General features: G+C 35.6%; 1 protein-coding gene and 1 long non-coding RNA gene across 2 annotated transcripts; both read left to right on the top strand.

Moving 5' to 3' along the window:
- The first annotated feature begins 397 nt into the window (after positions 1-397).
- On the top strand, positions 398-4,091 carry LOC113307001 (eukaryotic translation initiation factor 3 subunit D-like). Its single transcript, XM_026555936.1, has 2 exons — positions 398-2,215; positions 3,856-4,091. Exon 1 carries the CDS (start codon positions 524-526, stop codon positions 2,210-2,212), a length of 1,689 nt encoding a protein of 562 aa, XP_026411721.1. The 5' UTR covers positions 398-523; the 3' UTR covers positions 2,213-2,215; positions 3,856-4,091.
- An 814-nt stretch (positions 4,092-4,905) lies between these two features.
- On the top strand, positions 4,906-5,908 carry LOC113333868. Its single transcript, XR_003352402.1, has 3 exons — positions 4,906-5,001; positions 5,236-5,277; positions 5,883-5,908. It is a non-coding gene; the product is annotated as an uncharacterized LOC113333868 (long non-coding RNA).
- Positions 5,909-16,384: the final 10,476 nt, after the last annotated feature.

Here is a 16,384-nt window from a genome sequence, read left to right on the forward strand (position 1 = left end):
TCATCACTTGAATACTCAAGCTTAGTGAATTGGGAAAAAAAATTATTTTCCATGTTTTTCATCTTCATCTTCTCTAACTTTACTCTATCAATAATTCTACTTCTTTAGCTTAATCATTTCACTAATGATTTCACTAATCGTTGCCCAAAATTAATCAGGAGGGTAGTTTAGGTATTAATATAAATATCTAGATAAGGGGTGATCTAGATTTACTTCTAAATGTCTTACTAAAAATAGAACCATGGTCCCAAAAAAAAAAAACCATGGTCCCAAAAAATCGTTCTTAGTCTTGCTCTTGCACACTGTTCACAGTGTGGCCCAATTTAACAATAATTCTGAATAAAATCTACACTCATTCAGGCCCATGAAAATCCTTATCTCTAGGGTTAACCTAGGAAATACATGAAATCCCTAACCTCATTTGTTCCCTTCATTTCTTCCTCCCACTTCCAAAACCCTAAAAACCTTCTCTATCAGTATCCTGCTCTCCATCTTCCATTGCTGAACTTCGGCATCAAAAAAGATGACAGAGTTCGAAGTAGGCGCAGTTCCATTCAACTCCGACGGTTGGGGACCACCAGAAACACCATCACAGCTTCTCCCCAATCATCCATCAAACGTTCCTTTTGCTCCTTTCAATCGTTCTGAAAAACTAGGTCGAATTGCAGATTGGACTAGAAACTACAACAACCAAAACCGTAACCCTAGAAACAGTGGTCATGATTCTGTTTTCGATTTCAATCTCGATGATTCTATACCTGTTGATGATGATAATACGTTCCACTTAGTTGATGGAAAACCACCACCAAGACCCAAGTTTGGTCCAAAGTGGAGATTTCAACAACAACGTCAACTTCCTCAGCGTCGTGATGAAGAAGTTGAGGCTAAGAAACGTGAACAAGAGAAAGAGAGAGCTAGACGTGATCGTCTTTACAATCTTAATCGATCTGGTAATAATAATCCTCGTCGTGAAGCTGCTGTTTTTAAATCATCGGTTGATATTCAACCTGAATGGATTATGTTAGATCAAATCCCGTTTTCGACTTTCTCTAAATTATCATTTTCTGTACAAGATCCTGAAGATTTACTTGTTTGTGGTGCTTTAGAAACATATGACCGTACTTATGATAGGGTTAATCCTAAGAATGAAAAACGTTTGGAAAGATTTAAGAATAGGAATTTCTTTAAAGTTACTACTACTGATGATCCTGTTATCCGTCGACTTGCTAATGAAGATAAAGCTACTGTATTTGCTACTGATTCAATTTTGTCTACTTTGATGTGTGCACCAAGATCTGTTTACTCTTGGGATATTGTGGTTCAACGTGTTGGAAACAAGTTGTTTTTTGATAAGAGAGATGGATCTCAACTTGATTTGCTATCGGTTAACGAGACTTCTCAAGAACCATTGCCTGAAGCTAAAGAGGATATTAATTCTGCTTATTCATTGAGTGTCGAAGCTGCTTACATTAATCAGAACTTCTCCCAGCAGGTTTTGGTTAGGAATGGTAATAAGGTTGGATTTGAGGAGCCAAATCCATTTGCTAGCGAAGGTGAAGAAGTTGCATCCGTAGCTTACCGTTATAGAAGGTGGAAGCTTGATGATGAAATGTTTCTTGTGGCTAGATGTGAAGTTCAGAGTGCATCGGAAACTAAAGGACAACAATCCTTTTTGACCTTGAATGCTCTTAATGAGTTTGATCCAAAATATTCAGGTATTGACTGGAGGAAGAAGTTGGAAACTCAGAGAGGAGCAGTTTTGGCTACTGAACTTAAGAATAATGCTAACAAATTGGCTAAGTGGACTGCTCAAGCACTACTGGCAAGTGCTGATATGATGAAATTAGGGTATGTTTCTAGAGTTCACCCGAGGGATCATTTCAATCATACTATTTTATCCGTGGTTGGATATAAGCCTAAGGAATTTGCTACACAAATCAACCTGAACACAAATAATATGTGGGGAATTGTCAAGTCAATTGTTGATTTGTGCATGAAATTGAAAGAGGGGAAATATGTTCTTGTTAAGGATCCGTCAAAGCCGCAGGTAAGGATTTATGAGGTTCCAGCTGATGCATTTGAGAATGATTATGTGGAGGAGCCATTGCCTGAAGACGAACAAGTACAACCTCCTACAGAGGAAGAGGCTAATGCTGAGGCACTAGCTGCTGCAAATGATGTGGAAGATACAGTCGTGGAAGCTGTGCTTTGAAGTGTAAGAGTTTGTGTCTCCTGCAATTTTCTTATAATTGATGTCTCATTTAGTCATGATCAGATATTCTGTTGTTTCCTTACTGCTGTTTTCTGTTTTGATGGTTACACTATGGTTTCTGTGCTTGGTTAGTGAATTTAGGTAAAACTGAGAATATCATGAAATAAGGTGCTCAAACAACCAATACTGTACCCTCCAATTAAGAAAGAACTTTAATATTTTATTTTTGCATTTGTCTTGCTTGTATCCGCATGTAGTGAAATATCATAATATGAATTACTATGTCAATGTGTTACAAATTTGTGACTGATAGCGTGGCAGAGTATTAGTCAGATAATATCTGATGGTGTGGGCCTATCCTGAGGATATAAATAAATAGCGATCCAACTGTTTTGCCTTTTACCCTTGCTTACAATTGCATGGATTCTTAGTTGCGCAGTAAAAAGACCTTTGTCCTGCAAAAAGCCAATTATTTATTCTGTGTTAGTTTGCTATGGTCAGAAATCTTAGTAGAATCCATGTTTTGCTTTTGGAGGATAGTGCAGGGCTTGGGATGATTGTTGCTACTGCGGTTGATGTTTGAACCTTAACCTCATCTAGACATTTGGATGTGTTTAGATATTTCTGACACAACAAAGTCGGGTGTCTTCAACACTTGCGTCTTACTGATCACTGTTCTAGGATACGAGACAGTGATGATGCTTACATCATTGCGCTATTACATGGCATTTTATGAAACTAGCTACTTGAACACTTATCACCAACACCGTTTATTTAACAGATTCCTTTGTATGCTTGCATGTATTTGTGTTGAATTCCTGCAACTGTAGATGACATTCATTTCAGCATAAATGGTACAATTATTCTTTATATCATTTTGGTGGTTTAAAAGCACTGTGATATGATCATCTTGCTCACATAAATTTTGCCTATGAACGAGCTCCTTCTGGTAGACTTTACCTCTACTCATATCTTTTTGGTCCTTCAATTTATCTTATGCTTTACTTGCAGTCGGTAACCAATATTTTGTATATTATTATATCTTCGTTGTTGAAGCATGTTTGTGGGTATCATTCATTACGTGGTTGGATGCGTAAAACATAAATCATGCTGCAATTGTTCACACCTGCAGAATTCTCTGTGGCAATTTCCTTGGAAATAAGATAACGGATGGTGTTCAAACATTTTTATTTTGTTTTACTAATTTTCTTTAATTGCTTCGATGATCTGCTCACTTGATTATTAGATTCTGCCTTCACTAAATTTGTAAACCTACTGGATGGTGATGTCATTAAGCATTGAAAATAACCTAGGCTGCAGAACAGTACATAGGCAGCTTCATGGTTATATGGCCATATGCATGATGGTTAGAAAGCTGATTTTTCTGGTCAGCCTTGAACTTGGTTCTTTTATAGCCATGTAGGTCTTTGAAATCATTTGTTGATTGTATTTGGGTGCTCTGCAGCAGGGTTTAGTTGATTCGAGTGTCTCTAAGATTCGAAATTTAGCATATCAACTTTGATTAGAAGTAGGTTTGGATATTGTTTAGCTTGGAATTTTTGACCATGTGAGTTTTTGTATTGTTTCTATCCATTTCTTAGAAATATAATTTCTGATCTGTTGGATTTTCTTTTGTTTTTCAGGTTAATTCAAATGGCAGAACAACTATTAAGAAAACTGGGGTTCTGAATCTGCTCGTTAGTATTGCAGAATGTAGTTTAATTCTCTGTTATGTTTTTCTCGCACACTTCTTTTTTTCCTGCGCAGATATTTTGAATCCATGAGTGTGGTTTGATGACAGGCTATTTGTGTTTTTTTGACTCTGAAACAAGAGAGATGGCAATTTAGCTATCGTTTTGATGTAGTTTTAATTTTAACATGTTTTGCGGTGGAGACTTTTAGCAGGTAACACAGTTACCTAAAGTACCCTTTAGAGTTGTGGTTAGACTTGAGTAGCGGATGGATGTTCCCTCTGCAAGTTATCATCAGTTAAAGGGAGTCAGAAGCTCAGATCGGTTAATTTTATCTGATAATAACTCATTTTTGGCTCAGATCGGTTGGTTTCCTCTGACAATAACTCAACTTTTCTGATGTTTCTTGATAGCTTATGTAATGTGGTGTGATTAGGTCCGAGTTGTGCCAATGTTTTGAGGTTGGTTCGATGATATCTACGGACCATCAAGATATCGTCCTTCCCTATTTAACTTGGAATAGCAACCCCAAAAGGTTACGAAGATACTAGTTGTAGACTTCTAGCCTTGCCGACTGTGCCTTCCAGTGCTCTTTAGGTGAACTAATAGAATGTCAAGCTTTGAAATTCCTGTAAGTATTGGTGGTGCTTAAGGCCCTACTGTAACTTGAAGACAACTTTTCTCTCCTAAGGAGCAAAAATATAAATGTCTTAAAACCTGGCGGACTGTTAACGGGTATGCTGATTCCAGTACCTAGGAAGCTAGTTCAGAAATGAGGGAATCGGTTACTGGCTAGTCCACTCGCAGAATTGATTTATCCGTTGGTCCAAAAACCAGAAACTTTATCCCCTAGTCTATCCACGTGCGGTTGACACAAGATCAGCTTTCAAATATTCCGAAAATACCCTTCTGCAACTCAAAGTGACGAACATAAAACCAAGTCAGTTTCTTTCCTCTTTTTTTCTTCTCAGATCGGTTTCTCTCACTCTGCATTTTGGATAGAATCAATTTCTGGTACTGTTTTTCAATCATCTTCATCTGAGCTTCGAATTAGGTTCTTCTGAGTTTCGAATTAGGTCATCTGAGCTTCGAACCAAGGTATTTATCCTTTCAGCCGTCTCTTCTGTTGCTGTTCTAGAAATCTTGATGAATAATTAGGTTTATTCTGATCCGATTTCTATCAGGATAATTGTATATGATGTACATTGTTATCTTTTTATGATTTCTTTTTATGATTTCTGTTTTATGATAATTTACAATGTCAATTCAGTTTCTAAGTAATTTCCGTTCGTTTTTTAAGTAATTTTCGTGATTTTTGTGTGTTTCAATTAGGTATTTGAGCTTCGAATTAGGTTTATCTCAGATTCGAACAAGGTATGATTTCTTTTTATGATTTCTATTCTGTTTTTTGTAATCTGATTTTTGTATTTTCTACGTTTTTCTGTTGTTGTTCAGTTTAGTTTCATTAGACAGATCGTGTAGTATGTATTACCAATACGTACTGCATATAGCATGCTCTCTTTTCATTCTGCAGTAGATGCCAATACATATGAATATGAGTTAGTACATGCCAATATGTACTGCATATAGCATGCTCTCTTTTCATCCTACAGTAGATGCCAATACATATCAATATGAGTCAGTACATGTCAATACGTACTGCATATATCATGCTCTTTTTCATCCTACAGTAGATGCCTTCATCCTGCAGTAGATGCCAATACATATCAATATGAGTCAGTACATGTCAATACGTACTGCATATAGCATGCTCTTTTTCATCCTACAGTAGATGCCAGTACATATCAATATGAGTCAGTACATGTCAATACGTAATGCATATAACATGCTCTCTTTTCATCCTGCAGTAGATGCCAATACATATCAATATGAGTCAGTACATGTCAATACGCACTGCATATAACATGTCAATACAAAGACTCTTTTTGTTTCATCTCAGTACATGTCATTTTTTACAGGGTTAACATGTCTGACGTTGCTCCCAAACCAGACTTCTCCATCTATTCTCATGTATACCATAAGCAATATCATTTTGCATATGAGGTTACATCGTTTTCAACTTTAGAGGATTTGAAATTTTGCATCTGTAATATGTAGAGCTGGTTGACTGCATCGACTATTCTGGTTAACTATTTCCAGAATCAAGCGATAGTTCCTATTCTTGTCGATGTAACACTCCAGGGCATCTCTGCATTACATTCTTCAAAGCAATCAGCTTTCTTTGATTTGCACGTGGGTGTAATTTCAAATGGCGCATCTAGGCGTATGGAAGTTGACAGTAATGCAGACTTAGTTGTCAGTGCAAAGAATAGTTATTTGAAAGAAGGTAAAGAAGCCCCAAGAGTGTTTTTTCCAGATGGTTGGGATAAGATTTTTGATGATACAGATCAATTATTCTATGGTGGTGTTGATGTCGTACGTATAGCATGCCAAAAATACTGCATGAGAACTGGATATGAGGTAATTAAGAAGAAGAATGACCTTGAGAGATTCACCGCCGTATGTAGTGTGAAAGGTTGTTCATGGAAGCTTCACGCAACTGCCATTGATAGTTCTATTGATGTTTATAAGATAAAGGAATATGTGGGGAGGCACACCTGTGGCGGTGGTTATATGTTGAAGAATCCAAGAGTTACGAAAAAACTCATGAACAGTCTAATTCATGAGATGGTCAGGCACAACCCTCGCATAACACCAGCAGAGATCATAGATTATCTTAAAGTTGGTGGTAGAATCGAAATCCAGTATCACCATGCATATCATGCAATTGAGTTGTCGCATAAACATATTTTTGGTAATGATGTGAAGTCGTACACTGATCTTGCTTGGTGGGTGAATGCTGTTAGGGAAACAAACCCTGGGTCACTTATTGATTTCGATTTCAATGATGCAACAAAAAGATTCAACAGACTTTTTGTTTGCTTTGGAGCTTGTATATAGGGATATAAACTATGTCGTCCCATGATTTTCTGTGACTGTACATTTCTCACTGGAACTTTTAAAGGAGGTCTCATGGCAGCAACATGTCTTAATGGCAATCAAGGTAACTGGTTCTTTTTTTTTTGATATGTAGTGTCTGGTAGTTAGATCACTCATATTGACCTTACTTCACTATCTGACAATGAGTATTGACCATACTACATACTACATATTGACCTTACTGAGTATGAGATAAACCATACTGCATGTCAAAATGTAGTGTCAATCAGTTGCTTAACATGTCATTATGTAGTGTCAGGTTTTCACATATCAACAAAGAGGTAAACCATACTGCATGTCAATATGTAGTGTCAATATTAGTTGCTTAACATAACTAGTAATTCCTTTTTGCAGGGTTTTATCCGCTTGCGTTTGCTTTAGTACCTGGTGAAGACAATATCAGCTGGGAATGGTTTTTCAAGAAACTGAAGAAGGCTTTGAATGATGATCGCCCAATCACTTTTATGACTGACCGAGGTGAAGGGTTGGTTAAATATATTCCCAAAGAGTTCCCTGATTCTCATCAAAGATATTGTTACTTCCATTTGGACAAAAACTTACCTATCGCAAAGTCTTACGAAAAGTATAAGGAAGTGACTGATGCTTTCCGAAAGGAGACATATGCTCTTTCTCCTGCAACATACGAGGAAGGTCTTCAAGAAATGGTTAATTTGGGAAGGCCTTGGGTTGCTGACTACTGCCGCAACATTCCAAAATAAAAGTGGTCCAGTGCTTTCTTCAAGGGCTGTAGTTATGGTTACACTTCATCTAGCGTTGCTGAATCGTTCAATAGCTGGATTAACAAAGAGAAGAAATTACATGCATGTGCGTTCGTTGACTCGATCAGGTTTGTATCAGTTTCCTTAGTCACAATACAAGCTTATATTAGTTTTCTTTTTGTATCAGTATTAACATATATGTTATGTTAATCTACGTATATTTTTAGTATAATAGACTTGCTATTCCCTTGTCGTGTAGGCTACGTATGATGGAAATGATGTCAGAACGTCGTGAAGAGAGTCTATTGATGGACCCAGAACTGCTAACCCCTACGTATCAAGCCTTGCTTGAACTACACATCCAAATTGGCCGTCCCTGGAAAGTTAGCCAGTCAGATGCTAATCGTTATGAAGTGCATTCTCCAAGGTTAGCGTTTACCCCTAATCTCTATCATCTGAATGTTCTTTACTTTCTCTTTTTTCTTTTTTTAAGTACCATGTTTCTGTGAGAACATATTAATATGTACTGTGTATATTAGTGTACTGAAAAATAACATATGAATATGTACTGTGCAGATCTCATATGGTAGATCTAGAGAGAAAAACTTGTACTTGCCAACGATGGCGCGTTTATGGTTTTCCATGCTCGCATGCTACTGCAGCTATTACTAGATCTGGAGGAAGGATTCTTGATTACGTTGAAGATTATTTCAAAGTTACCACTTTTCGTAAGCTATATTCAATAGCTATTAGACCCGTTCCTAACCACGACAGGTATGTGTCTTTAATCAGTACATTTTCATATTTTGTATAGCAATATGTAATGGTAGATACCACTTACACATGTAATAGCAATTGAAACTGTCAACATAAACCTACTTACATATGGATGTTACATACTGATATGTAATAGTAGATACCACTACATTTTTTGATATTTGTTTTTTCAGGAACAATATACCGTGTACATATTCATATGTAGTTGTGGTTCATTCCATTTATATGATACTGTTTTTTTCTCACAGGCCCGATGAGTATCACGTAGACGATACCGTTCTCCCAGCAGAAGTAATTAGGGCTCCACCAGGCAGGAAAAAGGGGAAACGTATTAAGTCTGCATATGAGACTAGTAAAAAATATGTCAAGTGTTCAAACTGTAATTTGAAGACTCATCACAACAAGGCAACATTCAATCTTATCCGACATTATGAACTTTCTGAAGAATGATTTTGTGTCAGGTATGTATTTCAGTCAGATACATATTAATATCTTAATTAAGTAAGTATGATACAATACAATGTACTTTAAGCAAGTAGTGTTCTGATTTCTCTTTTTCTTTTATCACAGGCTTGAACGTGCAGCAAAATGTTATATCGATGATATTTCCAAATTCCTTTTCCACAATTATTTCCTCTAGCCCTTGTTCTATTCTACCGTTTTTCTTTTTGATTTTGTCAGTACCAACAGAATTTGGTTAATAAGTATTTCATTTACAGTACATACATTACAAGTGTACTGAAAATACTGTTTTTGTTATTTCTTAGAACATCTTTTGGTTTTTGAAACATTATAAGTCTATCAAAATGTAGTTATTGTAGTTATTTTGATATTTTCGAATAATGAAATATGTTGTTAAGTCTATCAAAATGTCAGTATCTATCACCAGTAGTGAAGTATTTACATACTGAAATTACATGTCAGTATTGTAGTGTTAGTATCTTCCACTACATACTGATATGTAGTGGTTGTAGTGTAACCATACTAGATGTTTGTAACAAGAAAACAATCAAATATGTACCGGTTTGTGGTTTAGCCATCTTCCACTAAGATTATTTAGAGCATATCATAATTACAATTCCACAAAAACTTTTGTGGTTTCAATCAGGTTAGTACATATTAAAGAAAACAATCAGTACTTACTGATATGTAGTGGTTAGTTTAATTATGATATGTTCACGCTGATTCACCATTTAGAAATTGTGATTAGTTTTAAATTTTTTGTGGTTTTCCAGCTGATTCACCATCTTCACGGGGGTCGAGGGGGCAGCGCCCCCTCGTATCAACAACACAAAATCATGTTTAAGTAACACAATTGAAATATCACTACATTAAAGTTATACCCAAATTCAAATTAAAAATCACTACATATTAGATATATCCAAAAAAAACATGTTTGGAAAAGCTATATGTTTTTGAACATTCTTGAACTCATGAAATGAAATGTAACCAAGAATAAAAAGAAAAGAAAATAGATAAATAGTGATATGTACTGTCAGATTACTTTTAGCAAGTAAGACTATTTTTGTGTCATCTGCCAACTGATTTCTGGTGGAGATGCTTTTAGCAATTTGCATGCTAACAGGACCCTTTTGTTACGAATCTTCGCTTGCACTTCTTCATCATCTCCCAAAGGCACTCCCACATATTTGCTTTTTGACTTCATCTTCATAAAATGCATCACAAACAGTAGACAGTCTGGCGACCCCCCTTGTTGAGGTGCTTCACATTCATTCACTATTACATTCTTCATTGTTACTTTGTTCTTCTCCAGCAAGTACACGTTAATAAGTACGTACATGTAATCTGCCATTTTGCAGGCGTGTGGATAACAAATACCTCCCCATTCAGCCTTAGAAGAATTGTAGTTGTTGAACACCATTTTTTCGCAGTCATACTCAAGTAGCGTCCAATGAAGATTGTGGTGGAACATTGGTACAAGAATCTTCTTGATACTTTCATCCATCGCCAATATTGGTTTGCAAACAGAATCATGTGCTGCTCCTTTGAGGTTATCCGGGAACTCGACATTGTACTGAAAACATGGATGTACTTGAAATAGTTTATATCTAATTTTGTTTTATGCAATATCGATATGTAGTGTACCTACCTTTACATACTTTTTTAATTTTTGAATATGTGTTGTAGTAAATATGCAGTGTAAGATAACAACTTACCCAAACGGACGGATCCATATGCAAGACAGGAAAGTATTTCCTGTATACTTCGTGCATCGGATGCTCATTCTGAAATTTGGTGTTAAGCTTGTATTGTGCGTAGTTGAGAAGATCTTGTTCTAATAAATCGTTCTGCACCAAGTCATCAACTGTAGTTCCACTTACACAAAGACCACCTTCTCCCACTCTCCAAGCAATTGAGCTAGAAAATAAACGACGTAAAGGTTAGTATTCTTCGTGTAACAGTACATACTGATATGTCTTTCTCAGTATTTTTTATACAAATATGTATGTATATCAAAAGTACATATACAAACTAATAGTACATATCAATATAAAAGTGTCAATTGAGAACTCACCTAAGATTTTTTTCATTATTGATGTATGTGGAAAGAGTACTCTTTTGTTCATAGTTCATGTCATTATAGAATGGTGATTTAGTCAGTTTCCGGAAATACTTGCGCAATTTAAGCTTTCTCTTTTTGTTTAGCAGTATTGCTTCTGCTGCTCCAGCTTTCGGTCCTTTATATGATGGTGAGAACTTACTTCCACTGTCATAAATATCATCTACCTTCTTTGCAGGATGGGAACGAGTAACAGGTCTGGTGGGTGTTGTTACCTGCTGCTTTTCGGGCTTTGAAGCGCGCTTTTTGTTCACTTTTATCATTTTTTGTTTCTGGCTTGGGCTAAACTGTTCCTGCATTTTTAATCAACATAAAAAAATATGTAAATATCTATATTGCATAAAACATAGTTACATCACCTAATCATTTTTGAAAGCATGTAGTGGTATATGATTGTATGGTATAGTGATTTCTAGTGCTACCATACTGATATACATATCAGTATGCAGTGATTTGTAGTGTAATATTAACTACACAAAATGAGATTTTTAGTACATATCATTCACCTGTGATGGAACCTCCAAAACATCTTGCGAGGGGACATCCAGAACATCTTGTGATGAAACATCCAAAGGATCTTGTGATGCAACCTCCAAATGACTTTTTGAACTGGTTATAGGTATGTATTCTTGTTGCTTACCTGTAACTTCACCTGCATATTTCGGTTTAATGGGTTCTTGTTGCTCAGTTGTTTCTCGTGGAATTTGTAAAGGCCGCAAATCTCTTCCAAACAGATTATCAAATTGTTCTCGTAAGTTAATACCAAAAATACCATCGTTGTTATCTGGAAGGAGGTATGCAAACTCTTCGACATAAACACCAATGCCAGAGTTTGCCATTTCTATAAAATCTGGCATAGACAGCTTTTCAATGTGTTCCAAAATCGACATCATAGTAAACAAAGGTACATCCATCAAATGAAACTCTTCCGCCGCCAATCCGGCGTTATACTCTGCAAATTTCTGCGAATTAACTACAACTGAAGCCTTCGTTTCTAGCATAGTTGTAAGCAACTCCTTTTCTGCTTCCTGCCTAACTTCAAGTTGATCAACCTGCAAAAATTAATTGAAACTGTCAACAAAAACCTACTTAGCTTGAGTTTTTTCTATGTCTACCACCACAAGAATGTACTGTTACATATAAATATGTTCCACTACAAGAATATACTGTTACATATCAATATGTAATGGTAGATACCATTACATATTGATAAGTAACAGATAGATATTGATATGTAACAGATATATAGTGGTATACAAGAATGTACTGTTACATATCAATATGTAATGGTAGATACCACTACATATTGATATGTAAGAGATAGATATTGATATGCTACTTAGACTACGTACTGATATGCTACGTACTGATATGTAACAGATATATATTGATATGTAGTACAAATATAAATTGACACGCTTTAATATGTATTAGTTAAGCAGCACTACATTTCAAAATGTACTACACATATCATTTTTTGAGATGATATCATTACATATTAAATAACAGCACTACATTTCAATATGTAATGTGTACTACATATAACTTTTCACTATGAAGTACAAATTAAAGACAACATATTGATATGTAGTACACATATCAATTGACATACTAGATTTTAGTATGTATTAGTTAAACATCACTACATTTCAATATGTAACAGTACATATTTCAGGTTTTGGAAATATTGCATGTCAATATAAAGTACAAATTAGGCTTTTAAATTGATTTACCTTCTTTCTGAGGAACCTTAGTCATACTTCTTGTTGTGGGAGATTTAGCAGGGGAGGGTTCTGTTGGCGAATCATCAGAAGATTTCCTTCTTATTTTCACTGGTGAAGGAGATTTAGCAGCAAGTGAGGATTCTGTTGGTGAATCATCTGAAGATTTCCTTCTTCTTTTCGCTGGTGAAGGAGATTTAGCAGCAGGTGAGGATTCTGTTGGTGAATCTTCGACAGATTTCCTTCTTCTTTTCGCTGGTGTCGCTGGTGTAGGAGACACTTAAGTAATTTCTTTTGTAATCGTCCTCTTAATTTTCCTACTTGTACCCATTTCTTATTCAATTGAATTAGGTCAGGAATTGAAATAGGAGATGAAACTGTCCAATTTTGATTTGAAAATGACCTAGATTCTGAGATGAAACCGAGATGAATTGAATTAGGTCTGGTGTAGGATTGAAAACTGTTTCTAAAGGGTAACCTAGTAATTTGAACTTCTTTTAAACTTTTTTGGACCAGCCACTAAATGATTTTTCCCACTGGACTAGCCACTAAACCGGGTCGGGTTTAGTGGACTAAACAGGAAATCCCTCTTCCAGTACCAAGTTAACAATAGAGAAAAAAGTGAAAATGGCTGATTTCAGTACCAAGTTATAGGGAAAAACAGTGAAAGCCCATTGATTTGATCGTGTATCGAAGTGGATCAAGTTGTGTGGTGAGTGGGTTAGGAAAACAAAATATAAATCGAATGTGTAGTACATCTGTCGTTGAACCCGGAGAGGCTTCCGTTTACTATTGATTTTTGTTATAGGGAAAGCTAAAATGTTTAGAGGGAAAGCTGACTTTCTGGTCAAACAAAATTGATCAACGATGACCGGGGTAGATATAAATAAACTCAATAATCTTCCATTATCTTGCCTGTGTTCAACGTTCATCTTCCTCTCGCGCATATATGCCTCCTTCGTGAATTGATTGTTTTTTTCTTGTGGTCGGATCTTTCTTCCTCTCGCGCATATATGTCTCCTTCGTGAATTGATTGTTTTTTTCTTGTGGTCGGATCTTTCTTGAATATATTAAAACAAAGACCAATTTTATCACTTCCCAATTAGATCAAGTTACGATTAACCATCAGAATGCTAGAAAAAATAAGTTTATGATCTTATCAAAATCAATCGCCATTCCCAGCGAGAACATGGACTTCCAAGTTTCAGTCCCTACAACCTTAATTTATAGCACAATAATTAATTGCTATTAACTGATCACATGGTTAAATCTAGGTTACTATTATGACCGTGTCATCGTCGAGATATGGTGGACAAAATTGATGTTTAACGTAATGCTCCTTCGCTCTCTAGTAACCAATTCCATTAATTTCTTAGTATTGAGGCCTCATGTTACACATAGAAGGTAGTTTTCTTGCCGTTTGCATCATTTCTTGCATTCCTGAGCTTGGTATTCTCGATACTGTATCATGTCGGGCATCATCATGTTGGGTGATACACCTACAGTTTTCACTCACGTCCATCATCTATGGGCCACACCATTGTTTCATTTGTTTCATTTATCATGTTGGACTAGTAGTTCAGCTCAAGTTCTGTGTTTGTCATAAGTACTGTTTTACATATTTATATGCATTCTTTGCATCTCGTTTTGGCATCTATCTGATTGCGGCTATGTTTCAAGTCATGAATTTCTCACACTGAGATTTTTCATACCATTTAGTTCCTACTTGAATCTCATTTCAGGTTTTAGCGTTTTTGAAGTAAATCAGTGAATAAGAAATTTTGATTTTTATTAAGCATAAAGCTAAAATGTTTACCGGGGACGACTTAAAGTCAATCAAACGGAAAGTAATACATCAAGATTTTTCATTTTAAGCATCAAGATTGGAGATAATTGAGTTTTTTCTTAAGTTTTTTTATTTCTGCACTAGTTTTTCCTAGTCAACTTTATTTGACCAGAAGTCAGCTTTCCCCATAAACAATTTAGCTTTCCCTATAACAAAAATCTTACTATTATCATCGTGTATTTCTTTTACAAATTTTAATTCTAAACAAATTAATTACCGACCGACCTATGGGATCTTTTTCCTTTAAAATAATTACCGATCGACCTTTGTGATCTTATTTATTTTTCGGTTCTGAAATAATCCACAGGGTTAAGGAGATCACAACCAAGAAAAACAGAAAACAACAAAGAAAAACTAGCAAACACGAAAATACACCCTCATACTCCTATTCTTTTCTATAATTTATAGAAGCTCAAAACTAAAATCTCCAGGCTCGAGCTCTAAGAATCCTCAGCAAGGTGCATAGTTGCGAGAAGATCATCATGCCTATTTGTTTTTTTATAAACATGGCTAACCTTGACTCTTTTGAACATCCTACTCGTCTAATAAATTCTTCTTCAAATATGCGTAACTCATAGTAAAGGCTTAGGGTCCTCATGGTTAAACAAATTGTCAACGACCACATAATCAATACTAATATGAACCATAGGCTTCCCCCTCCTCAAAGCAATTTTAGAGCAATTTCAGCACCCTTGAGCTCAAGATAGAAGATAGTCTCAGGTATAGAATCCCCAACAACAACCATTTCAGGCAAACCATCACCATTCTTCATAATAACCCCAAAATCCCCAAAATCATCCTTCTTGGAACCATCTATATTAAGCATAACCTGATCAGGAGTAGAGAACTTCCAAGTGCAGAGAATAATCTTCTTATCAACAAGCCTGCATGAGACACTCCATCTATCAAGGAAAGCAATGACAAATCCAGAATTCTTATCACTAAACCTGCTAGCCTGCACTTTCAACCTCACATGTTTGCAATCATCAAGAAAATGACGGAACTCACTATATTAGATTTTATAGAATAGAACCTCTTGTTTCTTTCTTTCTTTCAAAAAAAAAAAAAAACTACTAAGAGCCATCAGCTCCCTTTCCAGTAAAATTATCAATACACCATTTTCATAGGGTAACATCTGGTATATCCCATCTTATACACAATACCTTGTTGATGTGGTTGTGATAGTGATAAGAAAAGATTCGATTCTCGGAAAGATTTTGATTTTAACTAAATTTCTAAAACCAAACAAAGAAAATTCAATTGAAAGTTGATATCAAGATGATAAAAAGCACTAAGACTCGGGATTCCACCATTAACCAATAAAGTGATTCAATCTAATCAATATTCACGCGACTCTCTACATTCAAAGTGATTCTAATTTGTTGCCTATAGTGGATTTTCAAAGTAACAATTGTAAATCTCAAGTATGGAACATCAAAATTCTAAACCTAAGCATGATCCATCAAAATAAATCACAGTCATTCAATAAATATCAATTATTCAATATTGCGTCAATGCAAATAATCATAAAAGAAATTGCAAAAATTAGTTAAGATAGAAATATACTACTTTTATTGAAACAATGGCTTCTTTCGTCGCTTCAGCAATGGGGTTTAGCTCCTTATATTAATAACTCGCTCAAAATAATAGTTCATGCTCAAAAGTGTACAAAAACAGAAAATCGCAACACTGTATAGACGTTACAAAATGGTTGTTACGAACAAGTGTTGTAGATTTGAAAATAAGCATTGTAAATTTGAATACAACCGTTACAATTTTCTGTCGTAGTCACCGTTCAAGAATGGCGATTCTCGACATATAATATTCTTCGTGTTCT

The sequence above is a fragment of the Papaver somniferum genome, chromosome 1 (genome assembly GCF_003573695.1).
Source record: "Papaver somniferum cultivar HN1 chromosome 1, ASM357369v1, whole genome shotgun sequence".
Taxonomy (NCBI): domain Eukaryota; kingdom Viridiplantae; phylum Streptophyta; class Magnoliopsida; order Ranunculales; family Papaveraceae; genus Papaver; species Papaver somniferum.